At 41.2% G+C, this 23,668-nt stretch overlaps 2 protein-coding genes across 3 annotated transcripts in view; one reads left to right on the forward strand and one right to left on the reverse strand.

Moving 5' to 3' along the window:
* Positions 1-948: 948 nt before the first annotated feature.
* LOC130361202 (bis(5'-adenosyl)-triphosphatase enpp4-like) lies at positions 949-14,460 on the reverse strand. The gene is made up of 4 exons (XM_056563916.1): positions 14,333-14,460; positions 6,247-7,096; positions 5,114-5,287; positions 949-1,476 (listed from the first exon to the last, which is right to left on the reverse strand). The coding sequence occupies exons 2-4, from the start codon at positions 7,067-7,069 to the stop codon at positions 1,112-1,114; spliced, it is 1,362 nt and encodes a 453-aa protein (XP_056419891.1). The 5' UTR covers positions 7,070-7,096; positions 14,333-14,460; the 3' UTR covers positions 949-1,111.
* LOC130361201 (aminopeptidase NAALADL1-like) overlaps positions 14,025-23,668 on the forward strand; it is an 81,440-nt gene continuing 71,796 nt past the window's right edge. The window contains exon 1 of one of the 2 annotated variants that reach the window (XM_056563915.1): positions 14,025-14,288. Coding sequence is in view for 1 of the 2 variants with exons in the window: in XM_056563914.1 (XP_056419889.1) it covers positions 14,453-14,480 (28 nt within the window). In the remaining variant the exon portion in view is untranslated. Of the gene's footprint in view, positions 14,289-14,427; positions 14,481-23,668 lie in introns of those variants that run through there. The other variant, XM_056563914.1, reaches the window with a different exon arrangement.

The raw sequence follows: 23,668 nt of genomic DNA on the forward strand, positions 1-23,668 counted from the left end.
TGCACAGGTTTTGATGAATCTCCCCCATTGTACCTTAATATAAATAATGTAATGTTTAACAAAATTACACAACTTTTGTCAATAAATATACATCTACAGTGAAGCCTCTCGAAAAGACCACATCAATGAGAAGACCACCCCCTTGTCCAGACCAGATTTTTTTTTGTTAACCGTTTCCACCACATATTATGCATATTGGCTATGTTATTTGAGAAGACCACCCCTATTTTGGGTGGTCTTCTTGAATATTTTTTTACCGTGGAGTTGTTGAACTACAGTATAGAGTAGTGGTCTCCAAACTGTGGACCTCCAGATGTTGCGAAACTACAACTCCCAGCATGCCCGGACAGCCAACGGCTGTCCGGGCATGCTGGGAATTGTAGTTTCGCAACATCTGGAGGTCCACAGTTTGGTGACCACAGCTACAGAGTAAGAAACCGGATTGGAACCAATGAGGCATATGTAGGAAAACGTCTTCAAAGAGAAGATCTACCCCCAACCCTGGAGTGATCTGAATTTGGAGTAAATTTGCCCCATTGTACCTTATTATCCAGGAAAAAAACTTATTTTTTTTATACATTTCAACTGGCTCCAGAAAGTTAAACAGATTTGTAAATTACTTCTATTAAAAAAAAAAAATCTTAATCCTTTCAGTACTTATGAGCTGCTGAAGTTGAGTTGTTCTTTTCTGTCTAAGTGCTCTCTGATGACACCTGTCTCGGGAACCGTCCAGAGTAGAGGCAAATCCCCATAGCAAACCTCTTCTACTCTGTGCAGTTCCCGAGACAAGCAGAGATGTCAGCAGAGAGCACTGTTGCCAGACAGATAAGAACAACTCAACTTCAGCAGCTGATGATTATTGGAAGGATTAAGATTTTTTAATAGAAGTAATTAAAAAAAATCTGTTTAACTTTCTGGAGCCAGTTGATATATATATATATATATAAAAATAAAAAGTTTTTTCCTGGAATACCCCTTTAATTCAAAATTAATTGCCCCCTTTGTAATCCCAATAAGTTAACAGAGAAGCTTATAAATCAGAATTTTTTTTTTCAGAAGCATCTCAAGGGTTAAACCATCAGTGCCGCCATTACTTCCGATCCAAGGGATTTCACCCGATTAAAGGGTCGTCGTCATCCTGGAACTGCAGCCGGGTAAACTGGCGAGGGATGGGCATCTTCTGCTTCAGGAGCATTATGATCACACAGCTGATGGTGGCGAGGACCAGGATCCCGCCCAGGACGATCCCTATGGCTTCGGGGACATGGATGCACCACTGGTCGGCCAACAGGCACTTGGTGCTGGACAGGGTCCCGTTGTTGGGTTCTGCCTTCAAACCGAGGATGTGACACATCATGGGGTAGATGTCCACGGTGTTTATTTTGCTGATCTTGATGCCCTTGTGGAATGCGGGTCCGTGGGCAGCTAGGAAAGGATGCATGCTGCGGAGACTGTTATCATAGCCGTGATTTCCCACTGCAAGACAAAAATAAGTGATATTAAAATATTTTTTAAAAATAATATATAAAATAATAAGTCAAATCTAATAATGATGATAATGATGACGATTTTGAAGGGTAACATTTTTAAATATATTAATATTAATAATAGTAAATATATATACACACACACTGTATAATAATAATAATAATTGATGATGATGATAATTATAAAGGGTAAAAAATTTGTATATATATATATATATATATATATACACATACACTGTATATACACACACACCGTATAATAATAATAATGATGATGATGATGATAACAATTATGAAGGGTAAAAAATGTATATATACTATTACTATTAATAATAGTAAATATATATATATATATATAATACACTGTATAATAATAATAAAAAAAATAATAAATGGTTAATATATATTATCAATATTATCATCATCATTAATAAGTAAATATATACGTGTGATTAATTAAAAAAGTAAAAAATATAAATAAATAAAATGATATATAAAGCAAGAAAAAGCAAAAGCGCAGCACTCCTCCAAATACTGAATTTTTTCTTGAATTTACTGGCTCACATCACAGCAACGTTTCTGTCCAACCATAGGACCATTTTCAGGCTTAGTGATACAATCCAAGAGGAGGGTATATATACTCAAACATATGTGATCAGTGAATCATCAATTAATTAATTCATATATATCATACAAAAAATCTCATAGTGCATACAGAGTTAAAATACAGCTTAAAGGGGTACTCCGGTGAAAACCTTTTTTCTTTTAAATCAACTGGTGGCAGAAAGTTAAACATATTTGTAAATTACTTCTATTAAAAAATCTTAATCCTTCCAGTACTTATTAGCTGCTGAATGCTACAGAGGAAATTCCTTTCTTTTTGGAACACTGATGACATCACGAGCACAGTGCTCTCTGCTGACATCTCTGTACATTTTAGCAACCGTGCATAGCAGATGTATGCTAAGGGCAGCATGGTGGCTCAGTGGTTAGCACTGCTGCCTTGCAGTGCTGGGGACTTGGGTTCAAATCCCACTAAGGACAACAATAAATAAAGCATTACTATTATTAAAATAACGTCAGCAGAGAGAACTGTGGTCGTGATGTCATCAGAAAGCATTCCAAAAAGAAAAGAATTTCCTCTGTAGTATTCAGCAGCTAATAAGTACAGGAAGGATTAAGATCTTTTAATAGAAGTAATTTACAAATATGTTTAACTTTCTGCCACCAGTTGATTTAAAAGAAAAAAGGTTTTCACCTTTCACAGACATTAATAACACACCTGTAGAATTAATAATTAATATGGGAGATACCTGTGTATGTATATATATATATATATATATATATATATATGTTTATTTATTTTTTCAATAAAAAATGCACACCTGCCGATCTTGCAGCCTTGCCCCCCCCCCTCACACAGAGACCTAACTAGAGCTAAATAATCATTTTACAATGGCGACAATTACTAATAGGTAAGAAGAAAATAATATATATATATATAATGCACTATAGGGAACATTTATTAAAACCTGTGCAGAGGAAAAGTTGACCAGTTGCAGATAGCAACCTATTAGATCGCTTATTTCATTTTTAAAAAGGTGTTTGAAAAATTAAAGAAGCGGTTGCCATGGGCAACTGCACCACTTTTCCTCTGCACAGGTTTTAATAAATCTTACCCTACTTGTCACAGAAATAGTGTAAAAAAAATAAATTCAAATGGGTTTTCCAGCATTTATAATATGGTGTTTGGGCAGGGGGGAAAATAGACAGACAGCGTGACATCACGTCTCCGGCTGCCCAAACCCAGCATTCTAAACACATCATTTAGAATGCCAGGTGGGGCACGGGTGCTGCAAGGAAATAACAGAGGGTCCCAGCAGCTGGACCCCCGCAATCAGACATCTTATCCCCTATCCTCTGGATAGGGGTTAAGATGTGTGTGGGCGGAGTACCCCTTTAAGTCAATGTTCTGTGTTGGGGTCTCTCGGGGGGGCCTTCAGCCTCAGTATTGCAGAACTCTGCCTTCCCATTGTCAGAGGGGATGTATCCTAATAGTGAGGCACATATTCATGAAATGTCTGAGCTGCCCACAGTCCTTACTGGGTTGTCTGACCTTGAAACCTATTTTCGAGTGTCCTATAAATTAACATACCGTATACTTTCTGTGGTCTTTTACGCTTCTCTTCTGCTGTTGATGCAAACTGTCTGCTCTGTTGTCTTCATTCCTGTCTGGTGTACATACTTCCTGTTGTACACTCTAGCTGGGAATCCAGCCATCTCTATCTTCCTCCCACTACACCTACTAGGCTGTAACCCCTCCCACATGGAGGTAGTAGGAAAAATTTGAATTCGAATTCCCGGCTAGAGTGTACACAGGAACAGGAAGCCCATTACAGGATGTGCACCAAACAGGAATTTGAGCTACTGAGGGCAAAAGAGCAGATAGTTTGCATCGAAAGCAAAACAAAACCCCAATAGTTTGTAAAAAGTTGCAATAAAAATTATTAGTAAAATAACTTTATTTACCGATATATATTATTTTATTAGACAGTTAAAAATGGGTTTAAAGCTGAACTGTCATCATATTTTGACCCCCCCCCCCCAGACCACTATAATGGTGTTCCAGATGATTATAAGGTGAATGCAGCCATACCTTTATTGCTGATTGTTCTTCTTTTCTTATTCTTACTAATTAAAACCTTTTATCCAAAAGTCAGGCGTGGCATGGGGTTCGCCAAGCCCCGCGGCCGCCACGCATATCCTACCTTCCAGCGCTGGGACCGCTGTGTCTTATTACACAGTGCATCCACAGCGCATGCGCCCGGCACGTCGGCTCAAACGTGCGCGCACCGCCGCGTCCTAAATTGACCGAGCGAGCTCTCCCGATGTCTGTGCGAATGTGCTGTAATACAGGCAGTGAGCGGATGAGCGTCTGCCTCTAGTACAGCACATGCGCACCAAGCGCACAGACGTCGGCAGCAAGCGCTTGCTCTGTCAACTAGGGTGCGGCGGTGCGCGCACGTTAGAGCCGACGGGCCGGGCACATGTGCTGTGTAGTAAGACACAGTGGTCCCAGCGCTGGAAGGCAGGATATGCGTGGCGGGGTTTGGCGAACCACAAGCCTCGCCTATCCGACTGTGCCTGACTTTTGGAATAAAAGGTTTTTATTAGTAAGAAGAACAGCAATAAAGGTATGGCTGCAGTCACCTTATAATCATCTGGAACACCATTATAGTGGTCTAGCGGGTCAAAATATGATGATGTGGTGTTGACCACGCTGATGACCTCACCCGGCTATGGTGGCATGCTGCGGCACATGGGTGGCATAACCGCAACTTCACGTCTCTATAGGAAATGGACTATGGATTCTCAGGTTTGTGGCTCAGAACAGTTGTCACTTTCCTTTCCCTACTACTCTTTGCAAGTATCTGAGACAGTGTTTTCCAACCAGGGTACCTCCAGCTGTTGCAAAACTACAACTCCCAGCTTGCCCGGACAGCCTTCGGCTGTCCGGGCAAGCTGGGAGTTGTAGATTTGCAACAGCTGGAGGCACCCTGGTTGGGAAACACTAATCTGCAAATACATAAATGAACATAAATGCATACACACAGGAGACGTCTTACATGACACATTAGAGGACGCATTCTGCACTATACTCCAGCCCTCGTCCGCCACCATGATGATAGGCTGGATGCGCTTGTTATGCTTGTAGTGGTATCGCTCCGGGATGTCTTCTTTAAGGTAGACCGTCATGTGATCGCTGCAGTTTTTCAGCAGGTTGTAAACTAATTTTGTATCTAGAAAACAGAGGACAAATGTATTATCGGATGAAGCCTTCAAATATCCCATATGCAGCAGAGCTGGATTTGTCTTATGACGGGATGTCTTACAGCAGTTATCATTGCTTCATAATATATTGAATACATGTTCTTACAGGCGTCGTACACATTAGATCAGTGTTTCCCAACCAGCGTGCCTCCATCTACTGCAAAACTGCAACTCCCAGCATTCCCGGACAGCCATTGGCTGTCTTTATCAAACAAAGCGGAGCGTAAAAGAGGTGAGATTTATACCATCCCAGCCCAAAAGTGATCGATTGAGGGGTATTCCTGAGCAGGGTTTACATGTCCCTATTTGGGCTCTTAAAATGGTGGGGATAATCTTTCTAATGCACTTTGTTTAAAAAAAAAAAATGAAAATTAAGTTTTCTATGTTTTATTTGTGTTTAAAAAAAAAGCTGCCACTAGGTGTCTCCCTACTTGTCCAAAGCACATTTCCCCTTCATCTCTTTCACAGACTTTGGACTCCTGGTGGCCTGGCTGAAGTAAAAAAATCAGGAAATGCAGTCTGGAATGCTGTGTGTGTGTGTGTGTGTGCAGCCTTAGCCAATCATAGCTCATCTCACACTGAACTGCTCTGGGCTGTGTGTAGCAGAGTGAGGGAGGAAGTTCTCCCCTGTATGGCTTCAGATGATGTCACGCCTGCTGGGTAACGCCCCTTCCCAGTCTTTGAACCTGACTGAGACTGAGCAGAAAATACAGAGAAATATCAAGGTAGAAAACTAAAAAAAATATTAAAAATAAAGGCAGGGGGTGGTTTATCATGATGGGGGCAGTAAACTGGGAGGATGAGGTACTCTAGTTGGGCGTCCCAGATCACTAATATAGGTATGCACAGGGTTGGACTGTAGGGGTCGGTTTCTCCTCCAGCTTCTGATATTTGTCCCAGTGAATAGTGCATGAGCACTCACACTCACCTTGAAGGGGCAATACGGCTGCAACCGGTGTTGAATCCACCAGTGTGTAGTTTCCTCGACCAATACAGCCATCAAGGACAATAACTCGGTCCTCCGAGCACTGGGCCATTCCATGGTCACTGGTGATTATAACGTTAACTGTATCCCACAGCTTGGACTCTTTCAGCTTGGCCACCAAGTATCCTATATTTTTGTCCACATTATTCAAAGTATCAGTCATGTTTTTGTTTTCTGGTCCATAAATGTGTCCACTCTTGTCAGGTTCTTCAAAATACAAAGTTGCAAAGTTGATTGGGTCATCGGTCCTGGTGAACCATGAGGTGATGTTATTCACTCTCTCCTCAAAAGGCACGTTACTGTTGTATGGTAAAAAGTTATGGTTGGTGATGTTCTGGATGGTCACATCACTCCCTGGCCACATGGCAGAGCCGCTCTTCTGCCCTGCACGTTGGTTTGTCACCCAGATAGGAGTAGCTTCATTCCACCACACTGGGTTGGTCTTGGAGCTGATATCGGTAACGCGGAATGTCAGGTTAGTGTCTTTGTCATACATTGCATTGGCAACAATCCCATGACTCTCGGCATATAGACCGGTCACGATGGAGTAATGGTTAGGGAAGGTCTTTGTGATGAAAACGTTTTCGACATCTTTCACCAATACGCCATCACTGATGAACTCTTCAAGGTTGGGAAATGAGTGGTTTAGTAAATAGTCCGCTCTGAATCCATCAAAGGACACAAGGATTAACCGGGAGAGGGGTGATTCTCCGGAGCACACAATGATCCCGTGCAACAGAGATAGCGTCAACGTCAATGTGTGCATTCTGAATGTCCGTCCAGAATAGTTCACCTGGAAAAGAAAACCAAAGGTAAATCATTTGTAGAGAATTGCCTAAATCACAACCACTACATAGTCATTCTAGATGCCCAAAGCCCATCCATTACATACACATTCTTTTTGCCCTGCTCAGATCCTTTACATACACATTAGAGATGACCAGCTCATAAAGAATGTAAATATCCAACTTACACTGTTATATACTTATCCTACATGCCCAGTCAACACCCATAACTTTACTCAATCTAGTTGCCCAACTTATACACATTACATACTTATTCTAGATGCCTAACTTGCACCCATTACATACACATTATAGATGCCCCACTCATAACCATAACATACTGATTGTAGATGTCTTACACACAACCATTACATACTCATTCTAGATCCCCATTTACAGTCATTCCCTAGTCATTTTAGATACCCAACTCACAAACATCACAGACTCCTTCTAGATCATCAACACACATCCATTACATGCTCATCCTAGATGCCCCAATTCACAGCCATTCCCCAGTAATTCTATGTACCCAGCTCACTCTACATGCCCAGTCAACATCCTTAACCTACTCAATCTATATGCCCGCTCACAACCATATTCTAGAAGTGCTATACACATCCTTTACATACTCATTTTAGATGCCCCACTCACACCCATTTAAAGGGGTACTCCACTCCCCCAGCATCCGGAACATTTTTTTCCGAACACTGGGTGCAGGCGTAGTGACATCACGACCACGCCCCCTTGTGGCGTTACACCATGTCCCCTCAATGAAAACCTATGGGAGGGGACGTTGCAGCTGCCACGCCCCCTCCCATAGACTTGCATTGAGGGGCGTAGCGTGGTGTCACGAGGGGGCATGGGCGCGACGTTACAACCCCGCAGCCCGCACCCAGCGGTGCAGGGCCGGGGCGGTGCGGTGGGGGGCCGGGGTGGTGCGGTGTACGACGCGGTGCAGCGGGTCGGTCGCGGTGCGGTGGGAGCAGTGGCGGTGATAGGACTCAGGACCCCGGACAGGCAGGGGGAGAGAAGCGGGTGGCGGCAGCAGCCTATGGCACCGCAAAAGCCACTGCAGTGCATTGATTTAAAGTGCCCGCTTTAAATCAATGATCTGCAGCGGTGTCGCGGGGGGATAAATAGCCAATAACTTATCGGCTACCGGCTCTAATCTCCACCGATTATCGGTATCGGTCCTAAAAAAAAACGATATCGGTCGATCCCTACTTAACACCCCACAGGTGTTTGACGAATTTTCAATAAAGTTAGATGTGAAAATGAAAAAATTTATTTTTTTCACTAAAATGCTGATGTTACCCCAAATTTTTCATTTTCACAAGGAGTAATAGGTGAAAATGTCCCCCAAAATTTGAAACCCCATTTCTCTCGAGTAAGGAAATACCTCATATGTGGATGTAAAGTGATCTGTGGGTGCACTAGAGCAGTGTTTTTCAACCACTGTGCCGTGGCACACTAGTGTGCTGTGACATAGTGTACGGTGTGCCGTGGGAAAAACACCCACCGGGTGTTTTTGCTGCGGGACATCTCTGTGTCCCGAAAGTTGCTTTCGGGACACAGGGATGCCTACTTTAAAAACGCGGGGACCGCCGGGAGGTAGCGCACGCAGGGACGTCACTGACGTCCCATGCGTGCGCCCATAGCAACAATCGCGGAGGACCGGAGCAGCGAGGAGGACGCGCGCTGTCAACTTGGTAATTGTTACCAGCGGCACGTCTCCTTCGGTGTTCCGAGCACCGCTCCTCCGGTCCCGGGACCTACTGCTATAGCCGGACCGGAGGAGCGGTGCTCGGAACACCGAAGTGGGGCAGTACACAGGCATACAGCCTTCAGTAATACACTGTATGGCTGAAGGCAGTATGTCTGTGGGGGAACTATACTGCACCTAATGTGGGGGAACTATACTGCACCTAATGTGGGGGAACTATACTGGACCTAATGTGGGGGGACTATACTGGACCTAATGTGGGGGAACTACAACCTAATGTTGGGGAACTACAACCTAATGTGGGGGTAACTATACTGCACCTAATGTGGGGGGACTATATTGGACCGAATGTGGGGGGACTATACTGCACCTAATGTGGGGGAACTATACTGGACCTAATGTGGGGGAACTATACTGGACTTAATGTGGGGGACTATACTGGACCTAATGTGGGGGAACTACAATCTAATGTGGGGGTAACTATACTGCCAACCTAATGTGGGGGTAACTATACTGCCAACCTAATGTGGGGGTAACTATACTGCCAACCTAATGTGGGGGTAACTATACTGCCAACCTAATGTGGGGGTAACTATACGGCCAACCTAATGTGGGGGTAACTATACGGCCAACCTAATGTGGGGGGAAATAAGATATATGCAAGATAAGATATATGCAGTGTGCATAGGAATTTGTTCATAGTTTTTTTTTTTCTCGTCAACCTCGGTAGGGGTACCCCGCGGGAAAAAAAATTTCCGAGGTGTGCCCCGACCCTAAAAAAGGTTGGGAAACACTGCACTAGAGGGCTCAGAAGGGAAGGAGCGACATTGGGCTTTTGGAAAACAAATTTTGATTAAATGGTTTTTGGGGGGCATGTCACATTAAGGAAAAACACCCCACATGGCATACTGTTTGGGAAACCAAACCCCTCAAGGAAAGTAACAGGGGTACAGTGAGCATTTACACCCCACTGGCGTTTGACAGATCTTTGGAACAGTGGGCTGTCCAAATGAAAAATTACATTCTTCGTTTTCACGGACCACTGTTACAAAAATCTGTCAGACACCTGTGGGGTGTAAATGCTCACTGTACCCCTTATTACATTCCATGAGGGGTGTAGTTTCAAAAATGGGGTCACCTGTGAGTATTTATTTATTTTGCGTTTGTCAGAACCGTTGTAACTAGCAGGCAACCCTGTGCAAATCACCAGTTTAGGCCTCAAATGTACATGGTGCGCTCTCACTCCTGAGCCTTGTTGAGCATCCGCAGAGCATTTTACGCCCACATATGGGGTATTTCCCAACTTGGGAGAAATTGTGTTACAAATTTTGGGGGTCTTTATTTCCTTTTACATTCTTATGAAAATGAAAAGAATGGGGCAACACCAGCGTGAAATAAAAAACATTTTTACACTCACATGCTGGTGTAGACCCCAACTTTACCTTTTCATAAGGGGTAAAAGGAGAAAAAGACCCCCAAAATTTGTAGTGCAATTTCCCCCGAGTACGGAAATACTCCATATGTGACCCTATACTGTTGCCTTGAAATACGACAGGGCTTTGAAGTGAGAGAGCCCCATGCGCATATGAGGCCTAAATTAGGGATTTTCATAGGGGTGTACCCGGATGCAAGTGTTTCGCTTGCCTCCTCCACCAAAAATACTGTACATCAGTTTTCCCCAAACAGGGTGCCTCCAGCTGTTGCAAAACTCCCAACATTCCTGGACAGTCAATGGCTGTCCGGCAATACTGGGAGATGTCATTTTGCAACAGCTGGAGGCTCCGTTTTGGAAAAACTGATGTACAAGACTTTTTTTTTTGGGGGGGGGGGGGGGGCACAGTGTAAGGGGGAGTGTAGTGTAGTGTTTTTATGGTACATTCACACAGGCGGAGGTTTACAGTGAGTTTCCCGCTGCAGTGGAAAAATTGGCCGCATCTTGTACTTGAAGTGGGAAACTTGCTGTAAACCCCCGCCTGTGAGAATGTACGTTCGCGTGGGGGGGGGGGGGGGGTGTCAAAACTACAACTCCCAGCATGCACTGACAGACCATGCATGCTGGAAGTTATAGTTATGCAACAGCTAGAGGCACACTGGTTGGGACTGGGAAACACTGAGTAGGTAACAGATTACCGCAGTGTTTCTGCACCACTGTCTGTTCCCTAACTCAGTGTTTCCCAACCCATGTGCCTCCAGCTGTTGCAAAACTCAGTCAGTGCATGCTGGAAGTTATAGTTTTGCTACAGCTGGAGGCACACAGGTTGGGAAACAGACAATGTTTCCCAACCAGTGCACCTCCAGTTGTTGCAATACTACAACTCCCAGCATGCCCAGACAGCCGAAGGGCATGTTGGGAGTTGTAGTTATGCAACAACTGGAGGAGAACAGTTTGGAGTCCACTGTGTAGTGGTCTCCAAACTGTAGCCCTCCAGATGTTGCAAGACTTCAACTCTGAAGGGCCAGATGTTGCCAAAGGCTGTCTGGGCATGCTGGGAGTTGTAGTTTTGAAACTCCTAGATACAGCAGTGAAGATCACTTTACGGCAATCTTCACTGCAGTATCTAGGACCGCTACCTTCACTGCAGTAACCGCCGCCGCTGCCTCCTGCAGCCGCCAGTCCCTGGTCCTCGGTCCGCCGGGACCCAGGTAACCGGCGGTCCCCGCGGCATCCACAGGCCCCCCCACACATTGCCACCATCTTCCCCCCCGCTATGCCCCGACATCCAGGGGCAGGCAGAGTGGGGGAAATGAACATTCCCCCCGCCCCAGCCCTGCAATTGGCCATCAGTTCTGATCGGCCAATCGCAGGGGGATAGGAGGAGGTGGCACCCCTGCCACCTCGCTCCTATCCTTTAGGATGATCGGAATAAAATAAAATATCTCCGGTCATTTTCCTGTGTGTACTAGTACAGAATCTGTATTTAGTAGAGTGTTGTATATCTGGAGATTACTATTAGTATACGCTCTGTACTGCTGTATATGTATAGTTTGTAGTTGATTTTATCTGTAGTGTCAGATCTTCTCTTTTTAATCTTATTATACATTTCCTCTCACGTGTACTCAGCAACATGGCCCGCGGGGCGTAAACTGCTGGGGAGGCGCGCGCCTTACTGGCATCTGCTTCTGAAAGACATAACTATCCTCTAGTGCAGTGTTTACCCACCAGGGTGCCTCCAGCTGTTGCAAAACTACAACTCCCAGCATGCCCGGACAGCCTTCGGCTGTCCGGGCATGCTGGGAGTTGTAGTTTTGCAACAGCTGGAGGCACACAAGAGATTGCCATAGACGTTAGGCCCCAATTCCAGAGGTGGCCGATGTAAGCAGAAATTCCGTAGTGTGAACTGGGCCTAACTTTTTGGATCCTATAAGGGAAACCCCCCGAGAACTACAAACCCCAAGTCCCTGAATACACTTTAGGTGCTTTTTTTTTGCTGATTAGTTGGTTTACTTAAAGGGGTACTCCAACGTCAGATAAAAGAAATAAACGCGGCAGAAGCATATAGCATTGTTTACCTGTCTGCCCCCAGTTCTGAAACCAACAAAAATCTCCCTCTTAGTCCTGTACTTCCTGGTTGAGCAGTTGCTCAGTACTACAATTCCCAGAATGCATTGCTTTCCCTCAGCCCTCAGAGTACCACAGCACTCCTGCCAGTTCCCTGTCCACAGCTGTTGCAGAAGATCTAATTTCTCAGCAGACTATCACACAATCAGCGAAATTGCAGCACCTGCTGTATTCATTCCCTGTCTGCTTCTCTGCCTGTGGAATTTTTCAGCACAAGGCAGCATGCTGAAACCACACTTCAATCTCCCAAAATGTTCCAATAAAGATGTAAATGTGTATATGAAAGAAATAGTGATGTAGGCTGGAAAGGCAGGTCAGAGGTAGTGACACTGCCTAGGGGTGGGGCTAGAGCTTGGAGACAAGATCCAGCCACGCCTCCTCAGACAGCTGGGAAGCTGCTGAGACAACACCACCCTGACAACAAGAGGACTACACAACTCCCTGACAGGAGAAAGAGGGAGGAGTCAGGGAACTGGAGAAGACACCACACTGACAATAAGAGGACTACACAATTTCCTGTAAGGAGAGAGGCAGGAACCAGGGAGTTGACGAGACAACACTGACAATGGGAGGACTACACAACTTCCTGTCAGGAGAGTGGAAGGAGTCGGGAGCTAATGAGACAACACCACACTAACAATGAAAGGACTACACAACTTCCTGTCAGGAGAGAGGAAGAAGTCGGGAGCTAATGAGACAACATCAAACTAACAATGAAAGGACTACACAACTTCCTGTCAGGAGAGAGGAAGGAGTCGGGAGCTAATGAGACAACACCACTAGTAACAATGAAAGGACTACACAACTTCCTGTCAGGAGAGAGGAAGGAGTCGGGAGCTAATGAGACAACACCACACTAACAATGAAAGGACTACACAACTTCCTGTCAGGAGTGAGGAAGGAGTCGGGAGCTAATGAGACAACATCACACTAGTAACAATGAAAGGACTACACAACTTCCTGTCAGGAGAGAGGAAGGAGTCGGGAGCTAATGAGACAACACCACACTAACAATGAAAGGACTACACAACTTCCTGTCGGGAGATAGGAAGAAGTCGGGAGCTAATGAGACAACACCACACTAACAATGAAAGGACTACACAACTTCCTGTCAGGAGAGAGGAAGGAGTCGGGAGCTAATGAGACAACACCACACTAACAATGAGAGGACTACACAACTTCCTGGCAATTTGTGAAAACATTATATTTGTAAGTTTTATTAAATAGAAATTTTGTTTTTAATCCAGAATACCCCTTTAAGAATAGCTGAGACCAACACCGCACACAACCAGGAGGTGTTTTCAGAAGAATTCACCTTTAACTAAAAAAATTTAATAAAAATAAAAAACAGGACCCACAGTTCAAATGATTTTAATAGGAATTGGCTTATAATAAAAGACCCTTAGCCCCCGGGGCTAATAATAAAACACCCTTGGCCCCCGGGGCCCCTATAATCATGTGAGGGCCCTTCACCTTATATCCCTTGGAGACGTACAGTATATGTGTTTATTATCCTGGGTCAAGGTGACAATGACGTCACTGCCCTGCCCTTATCTCCAGGAAGGAAGTGACAAGGTTTCCAACGGCTGTCCGGGCATGCTGGGAGTTGTAGTTTTGCAACAGCTGCAGGCACCCTGGTTGGAAGCCCATCCATGCTCCATGTAGTTTAGCAAGAGAGACATAGAAACCAACACAATGCACACAACCCAGTGTGAACAGGATCCAACAGTTTCTAACCACCCGCAGTCACGTGACGTCTTTTGAATATAACTTTAAATCCAAACTGGAATTATGCAACGGCCACAGGAAAAACCAGTATATAACGTATTGTTGTCTCCTCCGTCACCTTAATAAGCGGATACAAACCCCGCCCACACACCGGGCGTCACCTGTCAGGACAGACCCCCCCCCCGGACAGGTAAAAAACGCGGTGGTCGTACACACTGATACGTATATACTCACAGAAAACGCAGACACTCCCGTCCCCTCCCAACTCCGGAGACTACTACAGCAGCCGAGCACAAGGGGCGTGGCCTCCAGGCGCGGCCCGTCAGGAGCCTGCGTGTGATTGGCCGACAGGAGATGACGTCTTTGACGCCGCACGCGGAAGGTGCGATTGACAGCGGCTTGTGTTGTGGGCACGTGACGCGACCGGTGACGTCACGGCGTCCTTGTAGTCCGATTGAGGGGATGGATGTGTGTGAACGGGTACCTGGTATTGACCGTTCATATAAGTCTGAATGGGAGGTTATATGTAACCAGACAGGGGGAGTTTTACTCTTTACAACGTTGACTTCACGGGTTAAAGGGTAAAACATGATAAATCAAAAAAATTATAAATAAATAATCATTCAATAGATTTGTATTTTTTTTACATTTGTATTTAAGACATTTGTATTTAATGAATGCATTTATTAAATTTACAAAGAAAAAAATTCAATACATTTGTATTTAATCTTATTAATTATTATGTAAAAAAAAACTATATATATTAAGTTATTATTAATTATAATAATTTTTTATATTAAATTATTGTTAATATTAATTAGGTTATGTAACCGGACAGGGGGAGTTTAACCCTTTAACCCATTGAGTTCATGGGTTAAAGGGTAAAACATGATAAATAAATAAATAAATAAAATTATAAATAAATAAATTATCATTTAATAAATTTGTATTTTTTAAAATTTGTATGTAATGAATTTGTATTTAATAAATACATTTATGAAATTTCGAAATAAATTTCTAAATAAAAAATTCAATAAATTTGTATTTTTTTATTATTTGTATTTAATAAATTTGTATTTAATAAATGCATTTATTAAATTTATAAAGAAAAAAAATTCAATACATTTGTATTTAATCTTATTAATTATTATGTAAAAAAATCTATATTAAGTTAACTATTAATTATAATTATTTTTAATATAAAATTATTGTTAATATTAATTAGGTTATGTAACCAGACAGGGGGAGTTTTACCCTTTAACCCGTTGAGTTCACGGGTTAAAGGGTAAAACATGATAAATAAATAAAAATTATAAATAAATAAATTATCATTCAATAAATTTGTATTTTTTTTAAATTTGTATGTAATGAATTTGTATTTAATAAATAGATTTATGAAATTTCGAAATAAATTTGTAAATAAAAAATAAAAAATTCAATAAATTTGTATTTTAATATTACCGTAATTATTATGTAAAAAAACATATTAAATTATTATTAATTATAATTATTTTTATATTAAATAATTGTTAATTATTATTAATTAAGTTATGCAACCAGACAGGGGGATTTCTACCCTTTTAACCCGTTGAGTTCACGGGTTAAAGGTTAAAACATGATAAATAAATCAAAAATTAATAAATTATCATTCAATAAATTTGTATTTTTTTATTATTTGAATTTAATAAATTTGTATTTAATAAATGCATTTATTAAATTTATAAAGAAAAAAAATTCAATACATTTGTATTTAATCTTATTAATTATTATGTAAAAAAATCTATATTAAGTTAACTATTAATTATAATTATTTTTAATATAAAATTATTGTTAATATTAATTAGGTTATGTAACCAGACAGGGGGAGTTTTACCCTTTAACCCGTTGAGTTCACGGGTTAAAGGGTAAAATATGATAAATAAATAAAAAAAATATATAAATAAATAAATTATCATTCAATAAATTTGTATTTTTTAAAATTTGTATGTAATGAATTTGTATTTAATAAATACATTTATTAAATTTCTAAATACATTTCTAAATAAAAAATTCAATACATTTGTATTCAATATTACCGTAATTATTATGTAAAAAACATATATTAAATTATTATTAATTATAATAATTTTTTATATTAAATAATTGTTAATTATTATTAATTAAGTTATGGAACCAGACAGGGGGAGTTTCACCCTTTAACCCGTTGAGTTCATGGGTTAAAGGGTAAAACATGATAAATAAATAAAAAAAATATATAAATAAATAAATTATCATTCAATAAATTTGTATTTTTTTAAATTTGTATGTAATGAATTTGTATTTAATAAATACATTTATGAAATTTCTAAATAAAAAAAAAATTCAATAAATTTGTATTTTAACCCCTTAACGACGCAGGACGTATATTTACGTCCTGCGCCGGCTCCCGTGATATGAAGCGGGGTCGCAGCGCGACCCCGCATCACATCGCGTCGGTCCCAGCGCTCATCAACGGCCGGGACCCACGGCTAATACCACACATCGCCGATCGCGGCAATGTGTGGTATTAACCCTTTAGAAGCCGCTGTCAAAGCTGACCGCCGCTTCTAAAGCGAAAGTGAAAGTATCCCGGCTAGTCAGGCTGGCTGTTCGGGGCTGAACAGCTTGCAGGACACCAGGAGGGCCCTTACCTGCCTCCTTGGTGTCCGATCGGCGAATGACTGCTCCATGCCTGAGATCCAGGCAGGAGCAGTCAAGCGCCGATAACGCTGATCACAGGCGTGTTAATATACACCAGTGATCAGCATAGGAGATCAGTGTGTGTAGTGTTATAGGTCCCTATGGGAGAGATCAGTGTGTGCAGTGTTATAGGTCCCTATGGGAGAGATCAGTGTGTGCAGTGTTATAGGTCCCTATGGGAGAGATCAGTGTGTGCAGTGTTATAGGTCCCTATGGGACCTATAACACTGCAAAAAAAAGTAAAAAAAAAAGTGTTAATAAAGATCATTTAACCCCTTCCCTAATAAAAGTTTGAATCACCCCCCTTTTCCCATGAAAAAAATAAAACAGTGTAAATAAAAAATAAATAAACATATGTGGTATCGCCGCGTGCGTAAATGTCCGAACTATAAAAATATATCATTAATTAAACCGCACGGTCAATGGCGTACGTGCAAAAAATTACAAAAAGCGTATTTTGGTCACTTTTTATACTATTAAAAAATGAATAAAAAGTGATCAAGAAGTCCGATCAAAACAAAAATCATACCAATAAAAACTTCAGATCACGGCGCAAAAAATGAGTCCTCATACCGCCCTGTACGTTGAAAAATAAAAAAGTTATAGGGGTCAGAAGATGACATTTTTAAACGTATAAATTTTCCTGCATGTAGTTATGATTTTTTCCAGAAGTACGACAAAATCAAACCTATATAAGTAGGGAATCATTTTAACCGTATGGACCTACAGAATAATGATAAGGTGTAATTTTTACCGAAATATGCACTGCGTAGAAACGGAAGCCCCCAAAATTTACAAAATGGCGTTTTTTCTTCGATTTTGTCACACAATGATTTTTCTTTCTATTTCGCCGTGAATTTTTGGGTAAAAGGACTAATGTCACTGGAAAGTAGAATTGGTGACGCAAAAAATAAGCCATAATATGGATTTTTAGGTGAAAAATTGAAAGGGTTATGATTTTTAAAAGGTAAAGAGGAAAAAACGAAAGTGCAAAAACGGAAAAACCCTGAGTCCTTAAGGGGTTAATATTACCGTAATTATTATGTCAAAAAATATATTAAATTATTATTAATTATAATAATTTTTTATATTAAATAATTGTTAATTATTATTAATTAAGTTATGCAACCAGACAGGGGGAGTTCTACCCTTTAACCCGTTGAGTTCACGGGTTAAAGGGTAAAACATGATAAATAAATAAAAAATGAATAAATTATCATTCAATAAATTTGTATTTTTTTATTTGTATTTAATAAATTTGTATTTAATAAATAAATGTATTAATACATTTATAAATACATTTAAGAAATAAATAAATTAAATATTATGTAAAAAATATATATAAAATTATTATTCATTATAATAATTTTTTATATTAAATTATTGTTAATTATTATTAAATTATATATTCATTATTATTATTATATTATTATTAAAGGAAAACTGTAGAGGTATATAACTGATCCCCTATCCATCGGACCCATTGAGTTCACGGGTTAAAGGGTAAAACATGATAAATAAATAAAAAAAATTTAATAAATAAATTATCATTCAATAAATATTTTTTTTTATTATTTGTATTTAATAAATTTGTATTTAATAAATAAATGTATTAATACATTTATAAATACATTTAAAAAATAAATAAATGAAATACATTTGTATTTAATCTTTATTTAAAGTTAAATAAATAAATTATCATTCAATAAATTTGTTTTTTTAATTTGTATTTAATAAATGTGTATTTAATAAATAAATGTATTAATACATTTATAAATAAATTAAAAAAATAAATAAATTAAGTAAATTTGTATTTAATCTTATTAAATATTATGTTAAAAAAATATATATTGGGGGGGGGGGGGGTGTCGGCCGTCGCGTCATGCTGGGAACAGACACGTCCCCTTCCAGCGCACTGCCAGGGCCCCATACAGGAGATCGCGGGGGGCCCCAGAGGTCGCCCCCCCCCCTCCGCGATCTATAGCCTATCCATCGGAGAGGAGATAAGGTATATACCACTACAGTTTTCCTTTTTTTTTTTCTGGCTCAAGTTTCTTTCTTCCTTACCTTCTAAGACCCCTAACTTTTTTAACCCCTAACTGACAAAGTTGTATTAGGGCTTATTTTCTGCGTGAAGAGTTGTACTTTCCACTGATACACCTATTTTTGTTATCATACAATGTAATACGAAGGCAGAAAAAAATTATATATAGGGCAAAATTGAAAAAATATGGAATTACATGATTGTGTAGGGTAATATTTTTTTCGCAGTTCAAAATATGGTTAATCTGACATTCCAGATTTATTCTATGGCTCAGTATGATTCCAATGATACCAAACTTGAATAATTTTTTTTTTTTCGTTTTAGGTTAAAAAAAAAAAAAAAACTAAGAAAACTTGAAAAAGAAACTTGTTAGTCATGTTCTTACCCCTTTAAAGGTGCAAGTAGTTTACATATTTTTAAAGTAGTGAAATAAAATAAAACCTACATAAATTGAGTATCCCTGTAACCGTATGGACCTACACAATAAAGATAAGGTGTCATTTTTACCGAAAAGTGCACTGCGTAGACACGAAAGCCCCCAAAATTACAAAATGGTGTTGTTGGTTTTTTTTTTTCACCCCCACATATAATTTTTTGTTTGGTTTCACTGCAGATTTTGTTATATAATAAGTGATGTCATTACAAAGTACAATGGGTGACGCAAAAAACAAGCCCTTATATGGGTTTGTAGGTGCAAAATTTAACGCGTTATGATTTTTAGAAGGTGAGGAGGAAATAAAAGGGCAAAAACAAAAGTTGTCCTGGTCCTTAACGACGCAGGACGTATATTTACGTCCTCCGCCGGCTGTCACGATATGACGCGGGGTCACGCGGTGTCCCCGCGTCATATCGGGTCGGTCCCGGCGGCTATCAACGGCCGGGACCTGCGGCTAATACAGGACATCACCGATCGCGGTGATGTCCTGTATTAACCCTTCAGACGCGGCGATCAAAGCTGACCGCCGCGTCTGAAGTGAAAGTATCCCGGCTGCTCAGTCGGGCTGTTCGGGACCGCCACAGTGAAATCGCGGTGTCCCGAACAGCTTACAGGACACCGGGAGGGACCTTACCTGCCTCCTCGGGGTCCGATCGACGAATGACTGCACCGTGCCTGAGATCCAGGCAGGAGCAGTCAAGCGCTGATAACACTGATCACAGGCGTGTTAATACACGCCAGTGATCAGCATGAGAGATCAGTGTGTGCAGTGTTATAAAGGTCATTTAATAAAGGGGTTAATAAAGGTCATTTAACCCCTTCCCTAATAAAAGTTTGAATCACCCCCCTTTTCCCATAAAAGAAATAAAACAGTGTAAATAAAAAAAAAATAAACATATGTGGTATCGCCGCATGTGTAAATGTCCGAACTATAAAAATATATCATTAATTAAACCGTACGGTCAATGGCGTACGTGCAAAAAAATTCAAAAATCCAAAAAAGCGTATTTTTGGTCACTTTTTATACCATTAAAAAATGAATAAAAAGTGATCAAAAAGTCTGATCAAAACAAAAATCATACCGATAAAAACTTCAGATCACGGCGCAAAAAATGAGTCCTCATACCGCCCCGTACGTGGAAAAATAAAAAAGTTATAGGGGTCAGAAGATGACATTTTTAAACATATAAATTTTCCTGCATGTAGTTATGATTTTTTCCAGAAGTACGACAAAATCAAACCTATATAAGTAGGGTATCATTTTAACCGTATGGACCTACAGAATAATGATAAGGTGTCATTTTTACCAAAATATGCACTGCCTAGAAACGGAAGCCCCCCAAATTTACAAAATGGCGTTTTTTTTTCTATTTTGTCGCACAATGATTTTTTTTCCATTTCGCCGTGAATGTTTGGGTAAAATGACTAATATCACAGGAAAGTAGAATTTGTGACGCAAAAAATAAGCCATCATATGGATTTTTAGGTGGAAAATTGAAAGGGTTATGATTTTTAAAAGGTAAGGAGGAAAAAACGAAAGTGCAAAAACTGAAAAACCCTGAGTCCTTAAGGGGTTAAGGGGTACTCCGCTGCTCTGCGTTTGAAACAAACTGTTCCGAAAGCTGGAGTCGGCATCGGGAGCTTCTTTTGTCATAGCCCCGCCCCCTCATGATGTCACCCTCCCCGCCCCCTCAATGCAAGTCTATGGGAGGGGGCGTGACAGCCGTCACGCCCCCTCCCATAGACTTGCATTGAGGGGGCAGGGCATGATGTCACGAGGGGGAGGGGCTATGATGTCACAAGCCCCTGGCGCCGGCTCCAGCGTTCGGAACAGTTTGTTCCAAACGCTGACCAGCGGAGTACCCTGTTAAGGGGTTAGGGCTATTGTTTGCATTTTTAGGGGTGTACTTTGAGACATAACGCGGATATATTACTCCTTAAAATAACAATTATTTTACATACTTATTTTTCCTGTTAAAGTTTTTTGAGTTCAATGGGAAAGTGCTGCACCGTTCATATGTAGTTTTATTTTATGGATGTAATTATTACGGTTTTAAAAAAAAGATGGGGGAAGATTATCAAAACCTGTCCAGAGGAAATGTTGCCTATAGCAACCAATTAGTCCAAGGTGTAGACCAGGGTAGGAGCAGCCACTACAGTCCCTGAGCGAGTGGGGAAGGTCCCACTCTCTGTCCAGAGACACCTGGTCAACAATGATTCTCACTCAGGAATGGGTGAGGACACATTTTATATCTCTTTTTTGCGTACTGTACTGTCGGTTCACCATCCATATGAACTGTGTATGTAAAGAGTTGACCTAAATGTTGTGTTTAGCTCCTCTACTAGGGAACTGATCTGTTGATGGTGAAGGTCAACTTTCCGTCATGATCCGCTTTGGACTGTATTGTGCAGATTATTTTATTAGCACATATAATTAAGGGTTAAAGGGGTAGTCCAGTGGTGAAAAACGTATCCCCTATCCTAAGGATAGGGAATAAGTTTGAGATTGCAGGGGGTCCGACCGGCTCTCCGGCTAGATATCGGGTGTCGACCCCCGCACGAAGCGGCGGCTGACACGCCCCCTCAATACATCGCTATGGCAGAGCCGGAGATTGCCGAAGGCAGCGCTCTGGCTCTGCCATAGAGTTGTATTGAGGGGGCGTGTCGGCCGCCGCTTCGTGTGGGGGTCGACGCGCCCCCTTCGCGCGGGCTGCCGTACAGGAGATCGCGGGGGCCCCAGCGGTCGGACCCCCCACGATCTGCAACTTATCCCCTATCCTTAGGATAGGGGATAAGTTGTTCACCATTTGTTCACTACTGGACTACTCCTTTAAGTAGTGTACAGCACTCCTTTATATAAGAATAGTTTTATGTATTCTTGTGGAGTATTATACACATCATTAGACCCTGATAATGATCATTAGTGGATGAGCTGTAGTCACCAGTCAGTCTAGTCTGTCGGGTTAGTTCAGTCCTATGTTTGCTCAACAATCATGGCATTATGACATTCCTTCACGTAAAGCTGAGGCAGCTCAATACTGATCATGGTTACTAGCTCATACTGGTGATCTCCCGATATACAGTGGGGCAAAAAAGTATTTAATCAGCCGCTTTAAAAGATGAGAGAGGTCTGCAATGTTCATCATAGGTATACCTCAACTATGAGAGACAGAATGGGGGAAAAGAATACAGGAAATCACATTGTAGGATTTCTAATGAATTAATTTGTAAATTCCTCGGTAAAATAAGTATTTGGTCACCTACAAATAAGCAAGATTTCTTTAAGAGTCTCCTCTGTCATCCACTCTTTACCTGTATTAATGGCACCTGTTTGAACTTGTTATCAGTATAAAAGACACCAGTCCACAACCTCATACAGTCACACTCCAAACTCCACTATGGCCAAGACCAAAGAGCTGTCGAAGGACACCAGAAACAAAATTGTAGACCTGCACCAGGCTGGGAAGACTGAATCTGCAAGAGGCAAGCAGCTTTGTGTGAAGAAATCAACTGTGGGAGCAATTATTAGAAAACAGAAGACATACAAAACCACTGATCATCTCCCTCGATCTGGGGCTCCACGCAAGATCTCACCCCATGGTGTCAAAATCATCACAAGAACGGTGAGCAAAAATCCCAGAACCACATGGGGGGAACTTCTAAATGACCTGAAGAGAGCTGGGACCAAAGTAACAAAGGCTACCATGAGTAACACACTACCCCGCCAGGGACTCAAATCATGCAGTGCCAGACGTGTCCCCTTGCTTAAGCCAGTACATATCCGGCCTGTCTGAAGTTTGCTAGAGAGCATTTGGATGATCCAGAAGAGGATTGGGAGAATGTGATATGGTCAGATGAAACCAAAGTAGAACTTTTTGGTAATAACTCAACCCATCTTGTTTGGAGGAGGAAGAATGCTGAGTTGCATCCAAAGAACACCATACCTACTGTGAAGTAGGGGGGTGGAAACATCATGCTTTGGGGCTTTTTTTCAGCAAAGGGACCAGGATGACTGATCCATGTAAAAAAAAAAGAATGAATGAGGCCATGTATTGTGAGATTTTGAGTGAAAACCTCCTTCCATCAGCAAGGGAATTGAAGTTGAAACGTGGCTGGGTCTTTCAGCATGACAATGATCCCAAACACACAGCCTGGGCAATGAAGGAGTGGCTTTGTAAGAAGCATTTCAAGGTCCTGGAGTGGCCTAGCCAGTCTCCAGACCTCAACCCCATATAAAACCTTTGGAGGGAGTTGAAAGTCCGTGTTGCCCAGCGGCAGTCCCAAAATATCACTGCTCTAAAGGAGATCTGCATAGAGAAATGGGCCAAAATACCAGCAACAGTGTGTGAAAACCTTGTGAAGACTTACAGAA

The sequence above is a fragment of the Hyla sarda genome, chromosome 3 (assembly GCF_029499605.1).
Source record: "Hyla sarda isolate aHylSar1 chromosome 3, aHylSar1.hap1, whole genome shotgun sequence".
Taxonomy (NCBI): Eukaryota; Metazoa; Chordata; class Amphibia; order Anura; family Hylidae; genus Hyla; species Hyla sarda.

Bases quoted from the DNA above. Each gene is read 5' to 3' on its own strand.
- LOC130361202 (XM_056563916.1), bottom strand. From the start codon at position 7,069: ATGCACACATTGACGTTGACGCTATCTCTGTTGCACGGGATCATTGTG. The intron at 5,288-6,246 runs GTGAGTGTGAGT...TCTGTTTTCTAG, and splicing joins AGCCGTATTGCCCCTTCAAG to ATACAAAATTAGTTTACAAC. The intron at 1,477-5,113 runs GTAAGACGTCTC...TTTGTCTTGCAG, and splicing joins TGCGTCCTCTAATGTGTCAT to TGGGAAATCACGGCTATGAT.